The sequence below is a fragment of the Eschrichtius robustus genome, chromosome 10 (genome assembly GCF_028021215.1).
Source record: "Eschrichtius robustus isolate mEscRob2 chromosome 10, mEscRob2.pri, whole genome shotgun sequence".
Lineage (NCBI taxonomy): Eukaryota > Metazoa > Chordata > Mammalia > Artiodactyla > Eschrichtiidae > Eschrichtius > Eschrichtius robustus.
In genome coordinates, this window is record NC_090833.1 from 117039142 (window position 1) to 117064252 (window position 25111).

General features: G+C 36.8%; 1 protein-coding gene across 1 annotated transcript in view; it reads left to right on the top strand.

The window, feature by feature from the left end:
- Window positions 1–25111, top strand: part of NEK1 (NIMA related kinase 1) — a 203879-nt gene that overhangs the window by 25496 nt on the left and 153272 nt on the right. Inside the window, exons 5-9 of the mRNA XM_068552774.1 lie at window positions 15126–15209; window positions 17674–17741; window positions 17867–17953; window positions 19938–19992; window positions 22120–22320. Coding sequence (XP_068408875.1) covers window positions 15126–15209; window positions 17674–17741; window positions 17867–17953; window positions 19938–19992; window positions 22120–22320 — 495 coding nt within the window. The remainder of the gene's footprint in view (window positions 1–15125; window positions 15210–17673; window positions 17742–17866; window positions 17954–19937; window positions 19993–22119; window positions 22321–25111) is intronic.

The following is a 25111-nucleotide window of genomic DNA, read 5'->3' on the forward strand; positions in this document are numbered from 1 at the left end:
CTCCAACTGCTCAAGCCATTCTCTTCAGTGATACTTCCTTGTTTGCATCTTTACTAGAAAAAAAGCTCGTCAAGTTAGGAAGCAAGTTGACTAAGTCTGTGACTTTTAATCAGTAGTAAACAATGATATGAACTAAGTACATTCTGCTGAACAATCCTTGGATGGCCTTTCCCCGTGTAGATATTAAAAAGATGTGCCACTGACTATTTTTGGCTTATTTCTAAGTGTTGGATAAATTTTCTGATAGTCTCCTCTTCTGATAATTTCCAAATGTATGTTCTTTTAAAAGAAAGTCTGGTCTCGTAGGGTTGGCCCTAATATTTATGTGCAGTCAGAGTGTTAATTAGGCATATAGACTTCCTTGAGTTTGCTCTGAAAATCCAGAGCCTTATAAAATTGAGCAACTATGCAGCTACTAAGGCCACAGAATTGATTTCTGTCCAGAAGTTTTCATAAGGAATCTTAGATTGGATTTTTAAAAATACTATTTCTTCTTCTATCCCAAGGCCAGGAAACCAAGCCCAGTACATTTTCCACCGAATTTCACCTGCAGTACCTATTAATTTGGGTGATTTTCTTTCTTCTTGAGGGTTTTCAGATTTGCCAAGGTTTTTGGCTACTACTAAATGACCTTGCCACCTGTGATGCTGAGACCTTGTAAGTCAGGCACTAGGCCAGTTCCCTGGTGGCACAATGTAGGAATTGGCTCTGTGTGTATTTGTTAGCAGCAGGCTTGTCATAACTGATTGAATGAAAATCATCCTCACATAAGACAGTCCAGGTATGGCTTTGGTTGCACAATTGATTTGTGTAGTTATATTCTGGTAAAAAGGAGTGTACGTTCTTATTGAACCAATGAAAATTACAATATTCCTGAAAAGTAAAACTCAGTAAAACTATTTCTAAATTCTGAATGGGTCAATGAGAAGCAGATAATCATTTTAAGATGTTATATTTCAGTCTAGAAAAGCATAATTTACTAAATTGAGAGTAGAGATAGCTTACGAAGAGAAAGAAAAGGACTTCATATGTTCATTAAGTATAGAAGGATGGAACATTAAAAATATATGTATAATACCAGTAGTATTCCAAACAAATAGACACAATTAAATTTCATTTAATTCAGTTCATTCAGTCCTAGTAATTCTTATCATGCTGGGTTTTGGGTGAGTCTGCTTTTATGATGTATATCAGCTTCTGGACTGAAAAAGCCTTAGGAATATTGACTCAGTCCATTGTTCAGCGTCAGCAGTGTCAGCTCAGAAGCCTGTACTCAAGAGTGTGTTTTTTGAGGTGTCATTAGTTCAGTGTTCCTAGTACAGTCCTTTCCAGGAGCCTTCTGGTCATCGAGAAGCAAAGGCCTGTTTGATAATGAGACTGAAAGGCTGTAGTTAATTTCTTACAGTAACCAATAGTAGAATACAGTTCTCCATAGGGGTATTTGATACGGGCTTGATGAATATTTTCCCTAAGGGTAAAAACGGACAGCAAAGTCATTGACAATTCTCTGGGACCTCCCATAAAGCATGCATTTTCTGAAATATTTATATTAATAATATTTTACATATACAAACTTAACCTACAAAATGCTGAGCATCTTTGTTGATTTGGTAAGTCTTCCCATGCAGCTCTTATAAAAATGTTGAGCTAACTAATACACATGGTGAGAGGTAGCCTAGAATTTTTATTTTATTTTTTCTAAATTTAGGATCTAATCTTGGGAAGGAAAGATTACAGAGTTGTCAGAGATTTGGTCACTTGATTAAGAGACGGTTTTGGGTACCTGAAAAGTAATATTTGGTTACCTATTTAATCAAAGAGATAAAGTATTTTAAAATAAATACAGATGGAGAAGATTCTGGGAAGATAGTAGAGTAGGAGACACTAGGAATCTGTCTCCCCACCTGTACAACAATATAGTGGCACAATCTATCTGATGTAACTATTTTGGGTCTCTGGAATCTCTTGAAGCTTTGCAACTTCCAGGGGAAGGCTTGGATAGTAAATTGTGGTTAATTTCAGTCAATTTTACCTCTTAGTTAGGGAGCAGGGGCTACTCATCCCCCACCTCCCAGCACTGAGACATCCAGCTGTGCATGCATCCCAGAAGCAGCTTGCATGCACCTTGTGGGAACCAGGGTGGGCAAACAGGTCCCTGTCCTCCACGTATCAGGGATCTGTGCTCTGATTGTTGATGGCTACTTCAGATCTGGGGGGAAAGAGGTGGGCAGCCATTGTTATTGTTCCTCCCCACTTTGTTGCAAGCCTCTCCCCTTCTGGCTGAAGTGACTTCCAGAGGATTTAAAGGGCCAGCAGCTCTTTTCCCCCCTGCTTCATTTCTCTCTTTTCACCTTTGGGGAGCCATACGTTAAAAACTTAAGGCATTCAAAGCAACCACAGATCTGAGGGAAATTAAAAAGTCACCCGTGCATATCCAGAGAAACATGCAGACTCAGAAAAGACCTGAGAGGATTTTAAGTTTGTGCCTCAGGCTGATCTTGGCTCAGAGACAACATACAACAATCAACAAAAACAGAAACAAAAAAAACAGCAAATGTTGGGGAAGGAGAAGAATCTGATTTCCAGAGGTACCACATTTTTAGATTCAAATGACTACTTTCCAGCAAAAAAAAAGAAGAAACAGGAAGGTATAGCTCATTCATAGAAAAAAAAAAAAAAAAAAACTAACAGGAACTGTTCCTGAAAAAGATCTGATGGCAGATATACTAGACAAAGAGTTTAAAACAGCTGTCTTAAAGAGGCTCAAAGCTAAAAGAAGACATGGAGAAAGTCAAAAAAACTATATGAACAAAATAGAAATATCAATAAGGAGATAGAAAATCTAAAAAGAAACCAAAAAAGAAAGTCCGGAGCTGGAAAATACAATAACTAAAATGAAAAATTCATTAGAGAGATTCAAAGGCAGATTTGAACCTTTCCTGAAGAAGAAGACTCTGAACTTGAAGCTAGGACAATGGAAATTATTGAGTCTGAGTAACAGAAAGATAAAAGATTGAAGAAAAAGTTAACAGAGCTTAAGGGACCTGTGGAACATTGTCACACAGACCAACATGTGCATCATGGGAAGGAGAAGAGGGAGAGAGGGACAGACAGAGTATTTGAAGAGTTAGTGGCTGAAAAGTTCCCAAATTTGATGAAAGACATGTATACAAACATCCAAGAAACTCAGTGAACTCCAAGTAGGATGAACTCAAGGAGACCCACACCCAGACACAATATAACCTAACTGCTGAAAGCCAGAGAATCTTTACATCAGCAAGAGGGAAGTGGCTCATCACATACAAGGAATCGTCAGTAAGATTTCCAGCAGATTTCTCAGTGGAAACTTTAGAGGCCAGAAAACACTGGGCTGATATATTCAAAGTGCTAAAAGAAAAAAAGCTATCAACCAGGAATCCTATATCTGGCAAAATTGTCCTTCAGAAATGAGAGACATTTCCAGATAAACAAAAGCTGAAGCTATTTGTTACTATTAGAGTTGCACTGAAAGAAGTGCTAAATGGAGTCTTTCAGATTGAAAGGAAGGGACGACAGTGGCTTGAAGCCATGTGGAGAAATGGAGAGCTCAGTAAAGGTAAATACACAGGCAGTTATAAAAGCTAGAATTGTTACAACAGTGGTTTGTGACTCCCCTTTTTCTACATGATTTTGAGACTAATAAATTTTTTAAAAAGCAATTACTAGTCTAAAAGCTGGTATTACTGTAACTGGTTTGTAACTCCCCATTTTGTTTTTCTACATGATTTAAGAGACAAATGCACTTTAAAAAAATTATTAGTTTTACATTTTGAAACATACAAACAATGATGTAATTGTGCAAAGATGTAATTTGGTGACATCAGCAATTGAAAGAAGTAGGACAGAGATGTAAAGGAGCAGGGTTTTTTTTTTTTCTTTTAATTTTATTTATTTATTTATTTATTTTTGGCTGCATTGGGTCTTTATTGCTGCACGCGGGCTCTCTCTAGTTGCGGCGAGGGGGGCCTACTCTTCCTTGCAGTGCACGGGCTTCTCATTGCAGTGGATTCTCTTGTTGCGGAGCACGGGCTCTAGGCACGTGGGCTTCAGTAGTTGTACACGCGGACTCAGTAGTTGTGGCTCGAGGGCTCTAGAGCGCAGGCTCAGTAGTTGTGGCGCATGGGCTTAGTTGCTCCGTGGCATGTGGGATCTTCCCAGACCATGGCTCGAACCCGTGTTGCCTGCATTGGCAGGCAGATTCTTAACCACTGCGACACCAGGGGGACCCAGGAGCAGAGTTTTTATATGTTATTGGAGTTAAGCTGGTACAAGTCCAAATTAGAGTCTTGTAGTTTTATGGTATCGAAAGTAATCCCCTTGTTAACACAAAGAAAATAGGTATACACTTTTTGGGTTGACCAAAAAGTGCCTTCCGTTTTTAAGTAAAAATAAAAGACCCATTTTTCATTTTCACCAAGAACTTTACTGAATAACGTATACACCATTTTGTTCCACTACCTTCTGCCATTTTTCAGGCAACTTCATAATTCCATCTTCCCAAAACTTTTTATCTTTTTGAGCAAAGAACTGTTCCAGGTGCCTTTTACAGTCTTCCAGGGAATTGAAGTTTTTTCATTAAAATAATTTTGTAAAGACCAAAATAAATGGAAATCCGCAGGTGCAATGTCTGGTGAATACAGTGGATGAATCAGAACTTCCCAGCCAAGCTGTACAGTTTTTGCCTGGTCGTCAAAGAAACATGTGGTCTTGCATTATCCTGATGGAAGATTATGCGTTTTCTGTTGACTAATTCTGGACTCTTTTCGTCGAGTGCTGCTTTCAGTTGGTCTAAGTGGGAGCAGTACTTGTTGGAATTAATTGTTTGGTTTTTTGGAGGGAGCTCATAATAGACAACTCCCTTCCAATCCCACCATAGACACAATATCACCTTCTTTGGATGAAGACCAGCTTTTGGTGGGGTTGGTGGTGGTTTATTTCGCTTGCCCCACTATCTCTTGTGTTCCACATTATTGTACAGTATCCTCTTTTCATTGCCTGTCACAATCTGTTTTAAAAAACGGAACGTTTTCATTACATTTAAGTAGAGGAGAATCGCCTGTGGAAATACAGTTAAGAAGGTTTTTTCGCTTAACTTATGTGGAACCCAAACATCGAAGCGATTCACATAACCAAGCTGGTGCAAATGATTTTCAGCACTTGATTTGGATATTCTGAGTATGTCGGCTACCTCCCGCGTGGTATAATGTTGATTGTTCTCAATTAACGTCTCGATTTTATCGCTATCAACTTCATATGGTCTGTCCGACAGTGGAGCATCGTCCAGCGAGAACTCTCCACCACGAAACTGTGCAAACTGCTTTTGACATGTCACAGCACCTTCTCCATGCACTGCGCACATCTTTTTTTGCATTTCGGTTGTGTTTTTACCTTTCTGAAATAATAAAACATAATGTGCCAAAAATGTTGCTTTTTCTCTTCCATCTTCAATATTAAAATGGCTACACAAAAATCCACCAGTTTTGATGTCTTTTTTTAAATGCATGCTGATATGACAGCTGTCGTAGACAGTCTAACAAAATTGTTTCAAATGAAGTTAAAGACAGCTAAGTGCTACTAGAGCCATCTTATGGAAAAAACTGAACGAACCTTTTGGCCAACCCAATATATAAAAGTAAATGAGAGGGGCTTTCCTGGTGGCACCATGGTTAAGAATCTGCCTGCTGTGCAGGGGACATGGGTTCGAGCCCTGAGCCAGGAAGATCCCACATGCTGCGTAGCAGCTAAGCCTGTGTGCCACAACTACTGAGCCTGTGCTCTAGAGCCCGCAAGCCACAACTACTGAGCTCACGCGCCACAACTACTGAAGCCCACGTGCCTAGAGCCCTGTGCTCTGGAACAGGAGAAGCCACCGCAATGAGAAGCCTGTGCACCGCAACGAAGAGTAGCTCCTGCTTGCCACAACTAGAGAAAGCCGGTGCACAGCAATGAAGACCCAACGCAGCCAAAGATAAATCAATCAATAAATTTTTTTTAAAAAGTAAGTGAGAGATGAATTTAAATGTTTCACAACACAAAAATCAGCTAAGCACAAAGAAGACACTAATGCAGGAAATAGGGACAAAAGAACCACAAGGCATATAGAAAACAAATAGGAGAGTGACAGAAGTAACCCTCCATATCAGTCATCCTTAAAAAAGGAAGGGAATTCTGACATATACTACAGTGGATTGACCATGAGAATATTATGTTAAGTGAAATAAGCCAGTCACAAAGAGATGAATATCGTATGATTCCATGTTTATGACATACTTAGAGTACTCGAAATCATAGAGACAGAAAGTAGAATAGTGATGTCTAGGGACGAGGGAAAGAGGGGAGTGGGGAGAACTGTTTAACATTTAATGTTTCAGTTTTACAAGATGAAAAGAGTTGTACAGGTGGTGATAGTTGTACAACAATATGAATGTACTTAATACCACTGAAGTAGGCACTTAAAAATGGTTAAGATGGTAAATTTTGTGTTCTGTGTATTTTACTACAATTAAAAATTTTTTTAAATATACATGAAGGTAATACAATTATAAGGATCCTTAGCACTCTCATAGGTGAGGAACCTTTGTTCAAAAACAGAAACGATAAAGTCAGTAGAAAGCAGAGAAAATTATTCTGGTGGACTTGGGATATCTGCTTTCTGGGCAAATTACACGGAAGTTAAATAGTAAGTAAGCTCTTATAACCTCTTACAGGCGCTCTAAGATCAATTTACAGTTCTATTATAAAGCCAAGTTCCGTTTTTCCACTAATATAATATTTGGCAGTAAAAGTTTCTCAAAAAAATTTTTACAATGAATAAACATGTCAAAACAGCATACTTTAGTAAATTTTAACACATTCTGTTGCACAAAAAAACCTGAGTTTTGGAGCAGAGAAGGTGGACTGTGGAATTGTTTTAGTGCTCTGAGGCAGTCTATAGTAATGGAAATAACACGTACAAATAAAGCTGTAATTCAGACAAGTGTATGATAATTACCATGTGTTTAGTTGGGCTGGCTCAGCATTTTATAGCATTGGAATTTGGCAAATAGGGACAAATAGGGACTTTCTCTTTTGAGCAAGAGAATGCCATTATCCCAACATTATTTTGTAAATATTAATGTGAGCTAATGTGTTCAAGGAAGTGAAGAGGAGAAGTGGTTAGAAGCAGGCCTGTAATTTAATGCCTTCCCTCCCCTCCAGCCCTGATGTAAGACGGGCTAAACTGGACAGACAGAGGGAGCACAGACTTTTGCTCATGCCCGCTGTGCCCTCCTCTTCCTCCTCAGAACTTCCCTCTGGAACCTCGTCTTCTGTCAGGTTTTGCTTTATTGCTTCCAGGCTGAGTTGGCTGTTGTCCTCTGTGCTGTCAACACTCAGAGCATCACCTCTGCTGTACTTACTCATCTCCGTCCTGGTCTCTGATGCAGGTCAGCAAACTCGGCCCACGTCTTTGTTTGTAAATAAAGTTTTATTTAAGCAGTTCATGCTTATTTGTTTGCATATAATCTCTGGCTGCATTTATACTACAGTGGCAAATTTGACTTGGGACAGAGACCATAGGGTCTGCAAAACCTAAAATATTTACCCTCTGTCCCTTTACAGAATAAATTTGCTGACTCCTGGTCTGTGAGCTCTTTTATTAACTTTTTTGGCCAATTCCAGCCCATATCAGGTACATTGTTGGTGCTGAATACATTTTTGTCAAATTATAAAGGAGTACAGGTATGGGAAATATGGTAATGAAAAACAGTACTCTGTAAAACGAGGAATTGGTGGTTCCTAGCATGTGTCCCAGGCGCTCCAGATAGACTGTATAACAAGAAGACTCAACTGAGCTGAATATTCATTTTCTTTTTATACTTTTCCTGACCCCTCCCTGCTGGAGTTAATTGCTCTCTCAGTGCACATTGCTGTTATAAGACTTGTGCATTTTATTAGGTATTTGTCTAAAAGTGTGTTTCTGCCACTGTATGAATGAACTCAGAGAACTATATTTAATTTTTCTACTTACAGCGCCTTATGTGAATATGGAAAGGAACTTAAAATTTGTGTAGTCCTCAGTAAATATCTACCGAACTGAACCGAGAGGGTTGTTTTCTTAAAAAAATTTTTAAAATTAATTTTAGGTTACTTTTTTTGTTTGTTTGTTGTTTGTTTTTCAATTTTATTTACTTTTTTATACAGTAGCTTCTTATTAGTCATCAATTTTATACACATCAGTGTATACATGTCAATCCCAGTCGCCCGATTCATCACACCACCATCCCCACCCCCCTGCGGCTTTCCCCCCTTGGTGTCCATACGTTTGTTCTCTACATCTATGTCTCACCTTCTGCCCTGCAAACCAGTTCATCTGTACCATTTTTCTAAGTTCCACATACATGCGTTAATGTACGATATTTGTTTTTCTCTTTCTGACTTACTTCACTCTGTATGGCAGTCTCTGGATCCATCCACGTCTCAACAAATGACCGAATTTCGTTCCTTTTTATGGCTGAGTAATATTCCATTGTATTTATGTACCACATTTTCTTTATCCATTCATCTGTCGATGGACATTTAGGTTGCTTCCATGACCTGGTTATTGTAAATAGGGCTGCAATGAACATTGGGGTGCATGTGTCTTTTTGAATTATGGTTTTCTCTGGGCATATGCCCAGTACTGGGATTGCTGTATCATAAGGTAATTCTATTTTTAGTTTTTTAAGTAACCTCCATACTGTTCTCCATAGTGGCTGTATCAATTTACATTCCCACCAACAGTGCAAGAGGGTTCCCTTTTATCCACACCCTCTCCAGCATTTGTTGTTTGTAGATTTTCTGATGATGCCCATTCTAACTGGTGTGAGGTGATACCTCATTGTAGTTTTGATTTGCATTTCTCTAATAATTAGTGGCATTGAGCAGCTTTTCATTTGCTTCTTGGCCATCTGTATGTCTTCTTTGGAGAAATGTCTATTTAGGTCTTCTGCCCATTTTTGGATTGGGTTGTTTGTTTCTTTATTATTGAGCTGCATGAGCTGTTTATATATTTTGGAGATTAATCTTTTGTCCATTGATTCGTTTGCAAATATTTTCTCCCATTCTGAGGATTGTCTTTCCGTCTTGTTTATGGTTTCCTTTGCTGTGCAAAAGCTTTGAAGTTTCATTAGGTCCCATTTGTTTACTTTTGTTTTTATTTCCATTACTCTAGGAGGTGGATCAAAAAAGATCTTGCTGTGATTTATGTCAAAGAGTGTTCTTCCTATGTTTTTCTCTAAGTTTTATAGTGTCCGGTCTTACATTTAGGTCTCTAATCCATTTTGAGTTTATTTTTGTGTATGGTGTTAAGGAGTGTTCTAATTTCATTCTTTTACATGTAGGTGTCCAGTTTTCCCAGCACCACTTATTGAAGAGACTGTCTTTTCTCCATTGTATATCCTTGCCTCCTTTGTCATAGATTAGTTGACCATAGGTATGTGGGTTTCTCTCTGGGCTTTCTATCTTGTTCCATTGATCTATGTTTCTGTTTTTGTGCCAGTACCATATTGTCTTGATTACTATAGCTTTGTAGTATAGTCTGAAGTCAGGGAGCCTGATTCCTCCAGCTCCGTTTTTTTCCCCTCAAGACTGCTTTGGCTATTCGGGGTCTTTTGTGTCTCCAAACAAATTTTAAGATTTTTTTGTTCTAGTTCTGTAAAAATGCCATTGGTAATTTGATAGGGATTGCATTGAACCTGTAGATTGCTTTCGGTAGTATAGTCATTTTCACAATGTTGATTCTTCCGATCCAAGAACATGGTATATCTCTTCATCTGTTTGTATCATCTTCAGTTTCTTTCATCAGTGTCTTATAGTTTTCTGCATACATGTCTTTTGTCTCCCTAGGTACGTTTATTCCTAGGTATTTTATTTTTTTTGTTGCAGTGGTAAATGGGAGTGTTTCCTTAATTTCTCTTTCAGATTTTTCATCATTAGTGTATAGGAATGCAAGAGATTTCTGTGCATTAATTTTGTATCCTGCAACTTTACCAAATTCATAGATTAGCTCTAGTAGTTTTCTGGTGGCATCTTTAGGATTCTCTATGTATAGTATCATGTCATCTGCAAACAGTGACAGTTTTACTTCTTTTCCAATTTATATTCCTTCTATTTCTTTTTCTTCTCTGATTGCCGTGGCTAGGACTTCCAAAACTATGTTGAATAATAGCGGTGAGAGTGGACATCCTTGTCTTCTTCCTGATCTTAGAGGAAATGCTTTCAGTTTTTCACCATTGAGAATGATGTTGGCTGTGGGTTTGTCGTATATGGCCTTTATTATGTTGAGGTAGGTTCCCTCTATGGCCACTTTCTGGAGAGTTTTTATCATAAATGGGTGTTGAATTTTGTCAAAGCTTTTTCTGCATCGATTGAGATTATCATATGCTTTTTATTCTTCAATTTGTTAATATGGTGTATCACATTGATTCATTTGCGTATATTGAAGAATCCTTGCATCCCTGGGATAAATTCCACTTGATCATGGTGTATGATCCTTATAATGTATTGTTGGATTCTGTTTGCTAGTATTTTGTTGAGGATTCTTGCATCTATATTCATCAGTGATATTGGTCTGTAATTTTCTTTTTTTGTAGTATCTTTGTCTGGTTTTGGTATCAGGGTGATGGTGGCCTCATAAAATGAGTTTGGGAGTGGAACCCTCCTCTGCAATTTTTTGGAAGAGTTTGAGAAGGATGGGTGTTAGGTCTCCTCTAAATGTTTGATAGAATTCACCTGTGAAGCCATCTGGTCCTGGACTTTTGTTTGTTGGAAGATTTTTAATCATAGTTTCAATTTCATTACTTGTGATTGGTTTGTTCATATTTTCCATTTCTTCCTGGTTCAGTCTTGGAAGGTTACACCTGTCTAAGAATTTGTCCATTTCTTCCAGGTTGTCCATTTTATTGGCATAGAGTTGCTTGTAGTAGTCTCTTAGGATGCTTTGTATTTCTGTGGTGTCTGTTGTAACTTCTCCTTTTTCATTTCTAATTTTATTGATTTGAGTCCTCTCCCTCTTTTTCTTGATGAGTCTGGCTAATGGTTTATCAATTTTGTGTATCTTCTCAAAGAACCAGCTTTTAGTTTTATTGATCTTTGCTATTGTTTTCTTTGTTTCTGTTTCATTTATTTCTGCTCTGATCTTTACAATTTCTTTCCTTCTGGTAACTTTGGGTTTTGTTTGTTCTTCTTTCTCTAGGTCCTTTAGGTGTAAGGTTAGATTGTTTATTTGAGATTTTTCTTGTTTCTTGAGGTAGGCTTGTATAGCTATAAACTTCCCTCTTAGAACTGCTTTTGCTGCATCCCATAAGTTTTGGATCGTCGTGTTTTCATTGTCATTTGTCTCTAGGTATTTTTTGATTTCCTCTTTGATTTCTTCAGTGATCTCCTGGTTATTTAGTAACGTACTGTCTAGCCTCCATGTGTTTGTGTTTTTTACGTTTTTTTCCCTGTGATTCATTTCTAATCTCATAGCATTGTGGTCAGAAAAGATGCTTGATATGATTTCAGTTTTGTTAAATTTACTGAGGCTTGATTTGTGACCCAAGATGTGATCTGTTCTGGAGAATGTTCCATGCGCACTTGAGAAGAAAGTGTGATCTGCTGTTTTTGGATGGAATGTCCTATAAATATCAATTAAATCTGTGTGGTCTATTGTGTCATTTAAAGCTTCTGTTTCCTTATTTATTTTCATTTTGGATGATCTGTCCATTGGTGTAAGTGAGGTGTTAACGTCCCCCACTATTATTGTGTTAGTGTCGATTTCCTCTTTTATGACTGTTAGCAGTTGCCTTATGTATTGAGGTGCTCCTATGTTGGGTGCATATATATTTATAATTGTTATATCTTCTTCTTGGATTGATCCCTTGATCATTATGTAGTGTCCTTCCTTGTCTCTTGTAACATTCTTTATTTTAAAGTCTATTTTATCTGTTACGAGTATTGCTACTCCAGCTTTCTTTTGATTTCCATTTGCATGGAATATCTTTTTCCATCCCCTCACTTTCAGTCTGTATGTGTCCCTTGGTCTGAAGTGGGTCTCTTGTAGACAGCATATAGATGGGTCTTGTTTTTGTATCCATTCAGCAAGCCTGTGTCTTTTGGTTGGAGCATTTAATCCAGTCACATTTAAGGTAATTATCAACATGTATGTTCCTCTGACCATTTTATTAATTGTTATGGATTTGTTTTTGTAGGTCCTTTTCTTTTCTTGTGTTTCCCACTTAGAGAAATTCCTTTAGCATTTGTTGTAGACCTGGTTTGGTGGTGCTGAATTCTCTTAGCTTTTGCTTGTCTGTAAAGCTTTTGACTTCTCCATCAAATCTGAATGAGATCCTTGCTGGGTAGAGTAATCTTGGTTGTAAGTTTTTCCCTTTCATCACTTTAAGTGTATCGTGCCACTCCCTTCTGGCTTGTAGAGTTTCTGCTGAGAAATCAGCTGTTAATCTTATGGGAGTTCCCTTGCATGTTATTTGTCGTTTTTCCCTTGCTGCTTTCAATAATTTGTCTTTAATTTTTGCCAATTTGATTACTATGTGTCTCAGCGTGTTTCTCCTTGGGTTTATCCTGTATGGAACTTGCTGCGCTTCCTGGACTTGGGTGGCTATTTCCTTTCCCATGTTAGGGAAGTTTTCGGCTATAATCTCTTCAAATATTTTCTTGGGTCCTTTCTCTCTTCTCCTTCTGGGACCCCTATAACATGAATGTTGCTGCGTTTAATGTTGTCCCAGAGGTCTCTTAGGCTGTCTTCATTTCTTTTCATTCTTTTTTCTTTATTCTGTTCCACAGTAGTGAATTCCACCATTCTGTCTTCCAGGTCACTTATCCGTTCTTCTGCCTCAGTTATTCTGCTCTTGATTCCTTCTAGTGTAGTTTTCATTTCAGTTATTGTATTGTTCCTCTCTGTTTGTTGTTCTTTAATTCTTCTAGGTCTTTGTTAACCATTTCTTGCATCTTCTCGATCTTTGCCTCCATTCTTTTTCTGAGGTCCTGGATCATCTTCACTATCATTATTCTGAATTCTTTTTCTGGAAGGTTGCCTATCTCCACTTCATTTAGTTGTTTTTCTGGGGTTTTTCTTGTTCCTTCATCTGGTACATAGCCCTCTGCCTTTTCATCTTGTCTATCTTTCTGTGAATGTGGTTTTTGTTCCACAGGCTTCAGGATTGTAGTTCTTGCTTCTCAACTTAATCTCTTTTAAGGCTAAGTGCGCATATGCCAACATTAGCAGCCTGAATCTTACAATACCTCTTTGTTCTGTAAAAGAAACTAGCGTTCAGAGCCTGGCAGGATGGTTCTCTGGGACATTAGTGTGCCATCTTCTTGGACTCTCTGCTCTCCGAATAAAGTTGTTATCCCTTGTCTCCCATTTCATTGGCCTGCTAGCATTGGAGGGTCTCCTGCAGAGGCGGGCGGTGGCTGTGGCTCACCGTGGGGACAAGGACACTGGCAGCAGAAGTTCTGGGAAGTACTCCTTGGCATGAGCCCTCCCAGAGTCTCTAATTTTAGGTTACTTTAATGTAACGTTTGTTCTTTAAAAAAAATCCTGAAGAGAGAAGAATAAAAAGTAAAGCTTGTTACTTGCCTTTTATTCATTCTTCTGAAAAGCTACTTCCCTGAAGAAGACACTGTTAACTGATGCGTAGCTGTCCTTCTGTGCACCCTCCCTACACACAGCACACAGTTGTAAACAATTATACAGAGTTCTGGTGTGTTATAGACAGAAAGAGACTTAAAAAAAGGAGTGTGCTCTGCATACCGTGCTGTGACTTTCTTCTTTTCCCTTCACAGTGTACATACACAGAAGTACTTCCTTCTTCCCAGTGGCTGCATAGAATTCTAGTGATACCAATTGTGATATTTTACCAGGCCTTTGATGATGTTTAGTTGGACGAACAATGCTGGAGTACACATCCTTGTACATATTCTTTTGTATTTGTGACATTTTATCTGTAGGATAAATTTGAAATTTCAGTTGCTCTTTCAAATGGTATGTGAATTTAAAATTTTTACCAAGTAACTGTAATTAACTTTCTCACAAACAGGGTATGCAAAGACTTATTTCCTCACATTCTGGCCAACATTGTTTATCACTTCATCTTTGTCAGGTTACAGTGGTATCTTGTTTAATTGCTATTTTTTTAATTTGGTGGGAAATTAGTATTTGGTTTATGTGTTTATTGTCTTATGTTTCCTCTGTCATTTGCCTTTCCCATCTTCTGTCCACTTCTTATTTTGGCTGCCATGTTTTTCTCAGTGATGTTGAAGAACTGCTGTGTATTAGAGGATTAGCAGTCTATGAGTTATGTAGCAGGTATTTTCTCAAATAATTATGAAATTTAATTGTATATTTTGCCATCCAGATGTTTTAAAATTTATATAGGGAACTTTTCTTGTGACTTGTGGGTTTGGTATCATGTTTTGGAAGTCCTGCGTCAGTCAAAGCATATAGAAAATTAACCTATGTTTTCTTCCTCGTTTTATACTTTAAGTTTTTCATGCTTAAAAATGCCATCTACTTGGAATTTTTTTGGCGTTAGGAGTGAGGTAGAAAGTCAACCTTTTTACTTTCAAGTGGCCAACTCCAGAGTGTGTGTTTTTATGTGATGAATGTGGGGCGAGAAAAAAGTCAGAGATGTCTTCCAAATTTCCAGCCTAATTTTTTTCCTCTTATGATTTTTACTTACGTACATAGAAAAAAAGATATATTTAACAACAAAAAAAAGTCACTTACCATCATTACTATACTAAAATATAAAGTAATTCTATTTTTCACTTTTCTCTGGAAATTTCTTTCCATATTAATTCTGATTTATAAGAGATGATTCAGTAGCAGTGTCTTACAATTAAACTTACCATGTGTGCTGCACATAATGTGTCAGTTGGCTCAAATATCTACCTAATGTTAGTGACATTAATTACAGTACAGTGAAGTGAAACATTATAGCCTAATTTTTTTAAGGATTTAGTTCCCCTCATCCTTGAATGTTTCTGAATCGTTTTAATGATCAAGGAAAGACTACTGTGAAATGTAAATTTTAAAAGAAATGACAGATCTGATTTTTCCCCCCTAGATTTTGGACTGGTTTGTACAGATATGTTTGGCCCTGAAACATGTACATGATAGAAAAATTCTTCATCGAGACATAAAATCACAGGTAAGTTTATTCTGTCACTACTAACTTCTCAGTGGATGTGGACATGGGGCCAGCATTGTCTTGGGCTAGAATGTTTGAGCTTGGTGCAGTCTGCATCCGACTGTCTTCTCCCTTCACGGTCCCCACTCCACTGTAACCCTGAAGATCACACAGGCGTCGTGTGTTAGGTCTTTGCCTGCTTTTCATGTCCTGCTCTCTCATTATGATGGAAGAAATCCAGAACAATGGTTGTGTGGAAGGGATTTTTTTTTTCTGAGATTTTGTATGTTTGAAGATTCTCCTACTTTATTTTTTTTTAATTTTTGAAAAAATTTATTTATTTTTTATTTATTTATTTTTGGCTGCATTGGATCTTTGTTGCTTTGCGCGGGCTTTCTCTAGTGCGGTGAGCGGGGGCTACTCTTCATTGTGGTGCGTGGGCTTCTCATTGCAGTGGCTTCTCTTGTGGATCACGGGCTCTAGGTGCACGGGCTTCAGTAGTTGTGGCACACGGGCTCAGTAGTTGTGGCTCGCGGGCTCTAGAGCACAGGCTCGGTAGTTGTGGTGCATGGGCTTAGTTGCTCCGCAGCATGTGGGATCTTCCCGGACCAGGGTTCGAACCCATGTCCCCTGCCTTGGCAGGCGTATTCTTAACCACTGCGCCACAAGGGAAGTCCAAGATTCTCTTACTTTAATGATAGTTTGGTTATCAACTTCTAAGTTGGAAATTGTTTTCCTACAGAATTTTGAAGATGTTGCCCATTTGTCTTTTGGCTTCTTGTGTTGCTGTTTATGAATTTGCAATTTCTTGCCCTTGTTTCTTCTCTCTGGCCCATTTAGGATATTCTCTCTGTCCCATGGTTCTGAAATTTCATAGTTTGTGAATTGGTGAGGCTCACTTTTATTCATTATGCTGTGTACTTTTGAGAATGTATATGTCTTCTAGAAATGTTCTAGAAAATGTTTAGCTATATTTTTTCAAATATTATTTCTCTTTTGCTACTTTCACAGTTGTCTCCTGGATTTTTTTCTAGACACATGTTGGAGCTTCTTAATTTGTCCCTTCAAGTGTCTTATTTGTTCTTTCACATTTTATTTGTGTTTCTCTCAGTTGTATTCTACATAAATTTTTCGACCTATCTTCTAGTTAACTAAATCCCTTTGAAATTTTGTGTAAACTAGTGCTTTTCTTATCTGTTGACTTTATTATGACTTTTTCTTTTTAGAAATCTCTCCAAGATTTCTAAATGGTTTTTCATATACATCTGTTCTTATTGTAATTGGGTTTTGTTTCATAATATCTTGTTCTTTTCAAATGCATATTTATTTCTTCATTTATTTCTTTGCAAGTTTCTAAATATATTTACTTCAAAGTTTTTATTGGACTGCTTTATAAAACTAATTCTGTCTGTAGTGAATTCTGGTTCCGGTTATTTTATTGGTTGTTTTTCTTTGCAGTAGCTTTCTTCACGTGTATTGGATTCTTTTGTGGGAGACAGTTTGTCCCCACAGGTCGCTCATCTTTGCATCGAGGTTTCTTTCACGTTTGCCTCACTTGGTCTCATGCAATTCCCAGAGTAGGTAGTGCAGAGGGGCTTTGTTTCCTGATGTCAAGGCCGTGTGTCTGTCTTCTTACCTCGTTAGGCCTGCAGCTGCTTATGTAGCCTTGTAGCCCCAGGATGAGTAGTGGGAAGGAGAGGGACTATGGTGGGGCTCCCTACCCCATCTTTCCTGTCTCCCGACCCTCTGCCTCCTAATCCCATTTCAGACCATTTTACTCCATTCCACTCAACCCTGCCTTGTGCCATCTTTGGCTGTGAGTATGTGCTTGGTTCACATCTGACTGATAACGGAGTTTAATTCATGTAACCCCACAAACTCCTGGCTCCGCAGTTTGATGATAGAGCATTGGAAACCAGTGGTATGCTTTCTGGCTCTGTGGATTTGCCGATTCTGGACATTTGATACAAATGGATCATATAATATATGACTGTGCCTATTTTAAAATTGGGTTGTCTTCTGTTATTATTGAGTTGTAAGAGTTCTTTATGCTTTATACAAATTCTTTGTCAGATACATGATTTGCAAATATTTTCCCCAATTCTGTGGGTTGTCTGTTTACTTTCTTGATGGTGTCCTTTGCACAAAAGTTTTTAATTTAATGAAATCCAATTTATCTGTATTTTCTTTTTTGCTTGTGCTTTTGGTGTCATATCTAAGAAATCATTGCGTAACCCAGTGGCATGGAGATTCACTCCTGTGTTTTCCTCTAGGAGTTTTATAGTTCTCACATTTAGGTCTAGAATCCATTCTGAGTTAATTTTTGCTTATGGTGTGAGATAGGGGTCTACATTCATTCTTTTGCATGTGGATATCCACTTATCCCAGCATTATTTTTTAACTGGATTCATTTTTATGACAGAAGTTGTTGACTAAGAACTGTACTGTAGCAATATTTCTGGCTTTTTTTTCATCTCTTTTACAGAACATATTTTTAACCAAAGATGGGACAATACAACTTGGAGATTTTGGAATCGCTAGAGTTCTTAATAGGTAACATACAGTTGTAAACTTTGGTTTGCTATAATGTCTTCAGTGAAATTTTAATCCCTGCTGATGTATGTGTGGTAATGTCTTTAAGTGTCTTAAGCTTCTCCAGTAACTCTCTTTTGTTCTAGTACTGTAGAGCTGGTTCGGACTTGCATAGGGACTCCATACTACTTGTCACCCGAAATCTGTGAAAACAAACCATATAATAATAAAAGGTATTTAAAATGATATTCATTACATGTTTATTTCCTTTACATCTTTCTCTGTTGTACTGTCTTTACTAACCTTCAGAATATTATTCTAAAATCAGTAATGTACATATGTAAACATATATATACATATGTATATACATTTTTTTAGTATATAATGAGGGGAATTATAAAGAAGCTGTTTCACTATCTTGCTGAAGGAGCTATAGAAAGAATCACTTTATTATTTAAGCTATAATGGGAAATAGAGTGCTTTCTTTGTCTTTCTGTTTGTAATAGTCACTTATTGAATTATCATAGTTAATATTTATTGAACGCTTACTATATACCAGGAACTGTTTTAAATGCATTCTATGCATTAACTCTTTTTATCTTCACGATAACCTTGTGAGTTGTAGGTATTATTCGTTCCTCCTTTCCAAATGCAGAAAGAGGTAAAGTAACTTCAAAGTCCCAGGCATCTGGCTCCCAAGCACAAATTCCTAATCACTGGGCAGTATTATGGCTAACAGACTGACTAATATATGTGTCGGGAAGAGGAATTCTGCCACTGAATTCCAGTTACCCTTTATTTTCTCTCATACACACTAATTTAAAAATGCCAACCAAGAAGCATTGGTCTTAATTTTGAAAGCACCCTTAGAAGCCGAAAGGAAGAAAGTGGTAGCTGGCAGTAATGCATGTATTCATGGTTGCTATCCCCCTGCCCCCCCCCCTTTTTTTTTTTTTGAGGGTAGAGAGGAAGCTGTGTTTCAGACTTGAGCAGAACGTCTGAGAACGTCATCCGAGGAATGTATTTAAGATCAGTTTAAATTACAATGATCAGTCAAGTCCATGCAGTGTATTATTAGTAGATATTCTAAAAGATAGTAGTATTTTCTTTGAGCTAAAGTAATTTTACATTTTAATGCTGTTTCTGTGTGTTGTGGATAACTCAACTGTGAAAATATTAGTCTTTAAATTTGGAACGGATTTAATCATCCCTTGGAGAATTTTATGTAAAATTGGTTTTGTGGGGAAAATGCTTTAAAAATGTAATGGATAAACATCATCAATTATACTTTGAAATTCATATTTTCCCAAATGTATTTTAAAGTATTTTATTGATAAGATCATTAGTTTAATGTTTTTGTTTATAGCTTTTAGTTTGTAACATGTACAAGTTACTAAAAGCTTAATAACATTTATATTTTTTTCTTAGTTGAATCTTAAAATTAAACAGATTTTGGAGGTTACAAGTTTATATTTGTAGATTTTTGTGAGAGTTTGGGTAAAGATAACTTTTGGATTTCAATAATGGGCTTTATTCTTTTCCAATAAGTTCAACTTCCAGGAGCAGTGGTTTTTTGTTTTGTTTTTTTTTTTTTTGACTTCCAAGGACCACTGTAGCTCTAAATTGTGGGGGGTTTTTTCCTTTTAAAAATAGAAGTAGTCTTTTAGTTACAGAACTATCTGTTTAAGATAAAAGAGCGGAAGGGAGTATGGATAAAGAAGATAGTGTAACTAAGTCTTTAAATTAGGAGAAAATAAACTAATGTACTTACATATTTTAGTTGGCTGTCACAGATTTGTTTCAGATTTAATTTTAGTAAATTAATATTTTCTTCTTCATTAAAGCAGTATTTTGCTTTTATAGTATTTAAGAAATTGTGGTATTTTGCAAATAATTGAACAAAACATTTTGATTTATGCAAAATAAAAAAACTAAATGAAGCATCCATGAAATTTACTGATTTTTGTCCTTTTAAATATTAGATTTCTTTAATGAAACTTTTAAAGTAATTACTTGGGCAACTGTTATTTTTCTAATCTGGGATAGCTGCTTTTGTCATTTGGTTATGGTTGAAATTTTAAGTTTGAAAGGTCATGTTTTATGGAACACATATTTTTGCAAAGCATTTTCATGCTGCTTTTGTCTCCTTTAAATTAAAAAACCTTTTAAAGTAAATTCTGATATTTAGAGAAGATCTCTCATTTTTCTCTTTTCTAGTGACATTTGGGCTCTGGGGTGTGTCCTTTATGAGATGTGCACACTTAAACATGCAGTAAGTAGAAGTTTCTGAGATACTTTAAAAATTATGTCAAAAAGTACGTATAATATTTCTGATTTTAAAAAATCATATGCCATCTTTCAGATGATCCTCTTGTGCTAGAAATTCTTCTCTGTCGGTTTATAAATTTCTCGTCTTTTCTGAGGTATAAATTTAAATCAATTTTCCCTTAATATGTATGCACATATTACATATACATAGTATATATGTTATTATAATACATATATCATACTTTATTCCAGAAAATTATTTCTAAAGACAAATAAATTTGCTGTCTTTTTAATGTTAAATTCACATATGAATTTGGTATTTCAACTTAACAAACTTTATTAATTTCATTTTAGCATTTTTTCTCAAAGCATCCAAATTATTTGAGTTTGGAATTGAAATTATCTAAAGAACATATCTCAGCATATTCGTTCAGGGGGGATTTTATCAATTTAAATAATCCTTAATTCAGAGTATTTAAAATTTTCACTGTTGAGATTCTTTTGAGATGACACATAATTTACCAAAAAGGGGGAATTCTTGTCCAAAATAGGTTGAATTTTAATCACTTTCCATTTTAAAATCTTTTTTAAAATGCTTCCCCCACTGATTAAGCAATAATATATTTTCATTACAGAAAACTTAAGGGAAGAGATTAAAATATAAGTAAGTGAATAAATATCAAAAGCAATTCTTCCAGCCAATAATGACTACTTGTAATATTTTGTTGTTTCCTTCTAGACTTCTAGAACAATTTATAAAATGAGTTTTTGGTTTTTTTCCCCTCAAGAGTTTGCTTATGTGGTATAAGCATTTTTATAGTTTGTTTTTATTGCCTGATATTATTTGGGGAGTATTTTTCTTTGTTGTGTTTATTCATAGTTGCATACTCTTCTACTGTATTCCCTTAAGATTTTATTTTTCTGAAGGAAAAAAGCATAGACTGCCAAAGTGATATGGCCTGGTGGATATTAGATCTGTACTTTAAGGAATTGGTCAGTTTTTCTGTGACACACAGTCATGTAGGTCTAAATCTACATATTTTTAGAAAGTCTTTTCATTTACAATACATTGTTCTGTCACCATTGTTTCTGTATTTTGGAATTGTTTACCCTTAAGTGGACACATAAAATTAAGTAATTCATTGACGTCTATTTATGAAGAGCTTATCAGTTGAGAGATAAATAAAACTTCATTGTAATGAAAGAATAATGACCTATTTCTGCATTTAGGATTCCTTCTTAGGTATATAAATATTTCTAGATGATTGAATTGTACTTAAATCTTAATAAACAATATCATATTTTAGATGCTAGGAGAATTCCACATTTAAGAGAACTCTTTCATACTTGGATATAATTACCAGTGCCTAACTTATAGCATGTTTTGTTTTCTTAACGTGTGCATTAAGAACATATTGATAGTGTACAACTGTTCTATACTATTTTAGCTGAGATGTCAAAAGCTTAATTTTACTTTCAAAATGAAATCATCTTTAGATTTTAAATTGCCCCACCTCTTTTTTCCCCCCACTTCAGTTAGACTTTATATTGTGTTTAATCCTAAAATATATATTCCCATTGATAAGGCTTATACTCCCCTTTGGAATATTTGCCACATTGCTGATCCCATGGCTTTTGGGAGCATCGCACACTTAAAAGTAATAATGAGCAGTGTATAAAAGGAAATTAATTAGTACCTTTATTTATTATATTTTTACCAAATAGTTTTAGTTCTGTAGTTAATTTCTTATTCTAGTTGCTACAGCAGGGGCACAGGAAGGCAGGTCTTAAATGAAGACTACCAGGTTTGCTTGTTTTACCATCTTGATTACTGTTATGTTTTTATAAACTCTTTACTCTAATTGATACCTATATCCCATCTGTTAGTTTTTTGAATAAGTAAAAATTAATCTTATAGCGAGTTGTACCATTTTATGAGGACTGATACTCTCTTTCAAATGTGTTCGTAAATAACCAAGTGAACCTCGCTCTAGAGAGCATGTGCTGATTAAAACTGGGAAGAGGGTTGCAATTCTGTTCTGTGTTGTTAGGAAAAGCACTGTTTCTCATTGTTGAAACTGACATTTTCGACTTGTGTTTCATATATGTTAATTTATTTTCTGGATTTTAGTTTGAAGCTGGCAATATGAAAAACCTGGTACTGAAGATCATATCTGGATCTTTTCCACCTGTGTCTTTGCATTATTCTTATGATCTCCGCAGTTTGCTCTCTCAACTATTTAAAAGAAATCCTAGGGATAGACCATCAGTCAGCTCCATATTGGAGAAAGGTTTTATAGCCAAACGCATTGAAAAGTTTCTCTCCCCTCAGGTATGTTTTTTAATTTCATAATTAAATTGAACAGTAGGGTTATGGTGCTTGGCTAGGACGTGGCCTCCTCTTTGGAGGAGAGCACATCGCAGCTGTGGGGGAATGCTTGCCTTTACACTGGCGTCAGCTTCCTTTCTGTTCTCACATAGCTCTTCCCCTTGCTGTCTGCTTTTGAGCTGTGCATCTATAGGAGGGAAAACATACCTTCTGTGTTTCCTCTTAACACTTGCTGCTGAACTTCTGAACTTCTCATCACCAAACGTGTGGCAGTTTTTACATACCAAGCAGAATTCATTTCAGCCCTCACCCTGTGTACCTGGAGATCGCATCAGATCCCACAGGTTAAGGGCTCCGTCTCTCCCACAAGACCACCCCCACTTCAGAAGCCAGTTTAAGTCACAGGTTGCCACCTGTGCTTCTGAGCGACTTATAAATCAGAGATTCCCATTACCCCTTCCTCTGGTTTGATTAATATGCTTGCTGGAGCAGCTCACGGAACTCGGAGAAACATTTACTTACGTTCACCAGTTTATTATAAAGCATAGGATAAAGGATACAGATGAACAGCCAGGTGAAGAGGTGCATATGGCGAGGTCCGGAAGGGTCCTGAGTGTAGGAACTGGGGTCCCTCTTTGAATGTTCACCAACTCAGAAGCTCTCTGAGCCCTGTCCTTTCGGTTTTTATGGAGACTTCATTAGTAGGCATGATCAGTTAAGTCACTGGCTCTTGGTGATTGGCTCCAGCCCCTTTCCTCTCCTGGGTAGGGGAGGGGAGTGGCATTGAAAGTTTTAACCCTCTAGTCAGGTGGTTGGTTTCCCTGGCAACCAGCCTCCATCCTTAGGTGCTTTCCAGATATCACCTCATTAACATAAATTCAGGTGTGTTTGAAAGGGGCTTGTTTTGAACAACAGACACTTTTGTGCTCTTCCCACTGAGGGAATCACAGGGATTTGAGGGCTGTGTGCCAAGAACTGAGCGAAGACCAAGCATATATTCCCTAACGTCGTCGCCGCAGCACAGAGTTACTCCTCTGTCTCTTGTGTTCCTCTCGTTTGGTTTTCCAATTTTTTTTTTTTTTTTGTGGTAAAATAGACATAACATAAAATTTATTATTGTGACCAGTTTTGAGTACGCAATTCAGTAGTATTAACTACATTCATAACGCTGTACAGCCATCACCACATCTGTCTAACTCTTTTCATCTTGGAAAACAGACTCTATACCCATTAACCAGTAACTCTGCTTCCCCTCTCCCCAGCCCTGACACCTGTCTTTCTGTACTCTGTCTTCTCTGGTTTCTGACAGTAAGATTATTGAACACTTCTGTGCTTCCCTTTCCTCACCTGTGAACAATGGGATTGTAAATGTACCTACATCATGAGGCGGCTGTGAGACTCAAAAGTGACGCAGCATGTGAAGTGCCTGATGTCTCACACTTAATAAGTACTCAGTATACTCAATATATATTAAATATTATCAGTATATCACTTTATTATGCTAATATAAATATGTTATCTTTATAATTCATATGATTGTAATTGTTTTTTCTCTAACAGAAAATGATTGGAAACCACTGATGTGTGGGCATTTATATGTATGTGTAATAGATTATTGACTCATGATTCCTCCTCTAGTACTTGCATATAGGTGCATAATAAATATTTGTTGTGTTGAATTTTAATTTGACAGGATTTATCAAAAATCTATATCAAGTCAATTAGTGTAAGTTATTGATATAAATATGATCACCTGAAAGTGGAATTATTTTCCGTAGTTTGTATGGCCTTTGTTGATTTAAATGATCAACAATGATCATTTATACTCTTGTATAAATCAGATATCTAGCAAAATCATAGTTTTATTACTCTTACGTGTTCATGAGATGAGAGGGAAGTGTCGTATATCCTCTGGCTTTTAACAGAACATCCATATGAACAAACAATCTTTAGAAAACAGAGATGTGGATTTAACTGTTACATCCAGGAAAACACATTAGTAAGCAAGAAAGCCAATTAAAATTTGGCGGTTAAAGGCCACTTATATAGGACATAGCTACAATCTCTGAAGTGTGGGTGTCTTACAAGACTCCTTTGTTATAAATAACATTTTCAAGGACAGATTTATGGTGCAGCGTACTATTGTTTTTTGGCAACTACTGGAGAAGAAAGAATGACTGCATTTAATCTCGCTGAGTTTCTTTCCCCCGCATACCAGCGGTTAGGACGTGCAGTCCCAAGGCTGAAGCACTGGAATTCAATTAGCCAGCTACAAAAGAAAATATTCAAGCCTGATATACACAAAGCCTATAACATCTAAAGACAAAAGGGCAGATTATGGCTGTTAACAGAGTGTTTGACACACTTGCTTACTAAATACATAGTACCCCGTTGCTGTTTATGCACCACCTAGATTTCACTCTTCACGAAAAACTTTCGTTCTTATGATTTTTCTGCTATATATCACTTGTTCAGTACTTTAACGACAAAGTTTATGATACTTTTTTTAAGGCTTTAACTTTGAAACAATATGAACTTTTACTGCAGCATATGAACTATTATTTTCAGTATCACTATAATATTCTGTACTGTCTTTAAATTTCTAGTCCCTGAATTCTGTCAGTGCCGTCAGCCAGGATCTGTGGGGCATAGTTCTCAGTCCAGCACATCCTGGAGATGTCTTCTTGGATGTGGCTTGATAGATCGTGGACAAGCTCTGGTCCATTAGGAATGTAGGTGCCGTCCTGTAGTGCTTTCTGTGAGGCTGAAGATGTTTTATATCTGCATGTGTAAC